Below are 1,000 nucleotides of genomic sequence, written 5' to 3'. Positions count from 1 at the left end.
AAAAAAAAAAAAATCATATACACAAGAACATATTAATATATGAACATATAAATATAAATGTATACATATAGGTCCATATATACATATAATAAAAAGGAATGATCCACACACATGCTCATTTCACTTACTTGTTGTTGTGGACGGTCTAGATTTTCTAGAAGTCATGTTGACAAAAGTGGAAAAGGGAGAAAAGTCCTCATCAAAAGTTGAGGTAAAAGAAAATTGTCCATCCGAACCAAATATTCTACTAAATAATTCTGAAGGATCAACACCACTATAGACATATGTATTTCCACCTGTTGGTATTGAACCTTTTAATCCTTCTTCTCCATATGTATCATAAATTTTCCTTTTTTCTTCATCTGCTAAAACATCATATGCTTCAGCAATATTCTTAAATTTTTCTTCTGCTTCTTTTTTTGATTTCTCGTCATTATGTTTATCAGGATGCCACATCATGGCTAGCTTCCTATACGCTTTTTTTAAATCATTTGTTGTACAGTCTCTACTAACACCTAATATTGAATAATAATCCTAAAAAAAGGTAAAAGGTAAAAAGGGAGTTGAGGGGGGAACATATTTTTAAAAATAAAATTAAAAAATATATATTTAAGTAAACGTAAACAAACATATAAATAAATATATAAATATATTTATATATATGTAATATGTATGCTCATCAAGGTGTTATTCTTTAATCTTTTCTTGCTTTTTTTTTTAACATCTTTATGACGTTTTTATTTTTGTATAGAAGTGTGTTTAAAGTTTTTTAATAAGCAATTAAATATACATAGATATGTACTGGTATAATATAGAAGCATATTATAAATACATACATAAATATAATATATATATATATATAAAATATTTTATTTTTTCCTTTCTATTACCTTCCCCATTATTAATTAACATATAAAGATTTATATTACTATTTATATATAGTTTTATATATCACAAAAAAAGATATATGTTTCTTTATAAAGGACAAGTGATCATTAAA

At 24.3% G+C, this 1,000-nt stretch overlaps 1 protein-coding gene across 1 annotated transcript in view; it reads right to left on the bottom strand.

The window, feature by feature from the left end:
* Nucleotides 1–899, bottom strand: part of PRSY57_0212000 (heat shock protein 40, putative) — a gene marked incomplete at both ends in the record, with an annotated part of 1,880 nt that extends 981 nt beyond the window's left edge. The window contains 2 exons of the mRNA XM_012905554.1: nucleotides 129–534; nucleotides 891–899. Coding sequence (XP_012761008.1) covers nucleotides 129–534; nucleotides 891–899 — 415 coding nt within the window. The remainder of the gene's footprint in view (nucleotides 1–128; nucleotides 535–890) is intronic.
* Nucleotides 900–1,000: the final 101 nt, after the last annotated feature.

Source organism: Plasmodium reichenowi, chromosome 2 (genome assembly GCF_001601855.1).
Source record: "Plasmodium reichenowi strain SY57 chromosome 2, whole genome shotgun sequence".
Taxonomy (NCBI): domain Eukaryota; phylum Apicomplexa; class Aconoidasida; order Haemosporida; family Plasmodiidae; genus Plasmodium; species Plasmodium reichenowi.
Note: the sequence above shows the minus strand (reverse complement) of the source record. Positions and strands in the feature narration are given on the sequence as shown.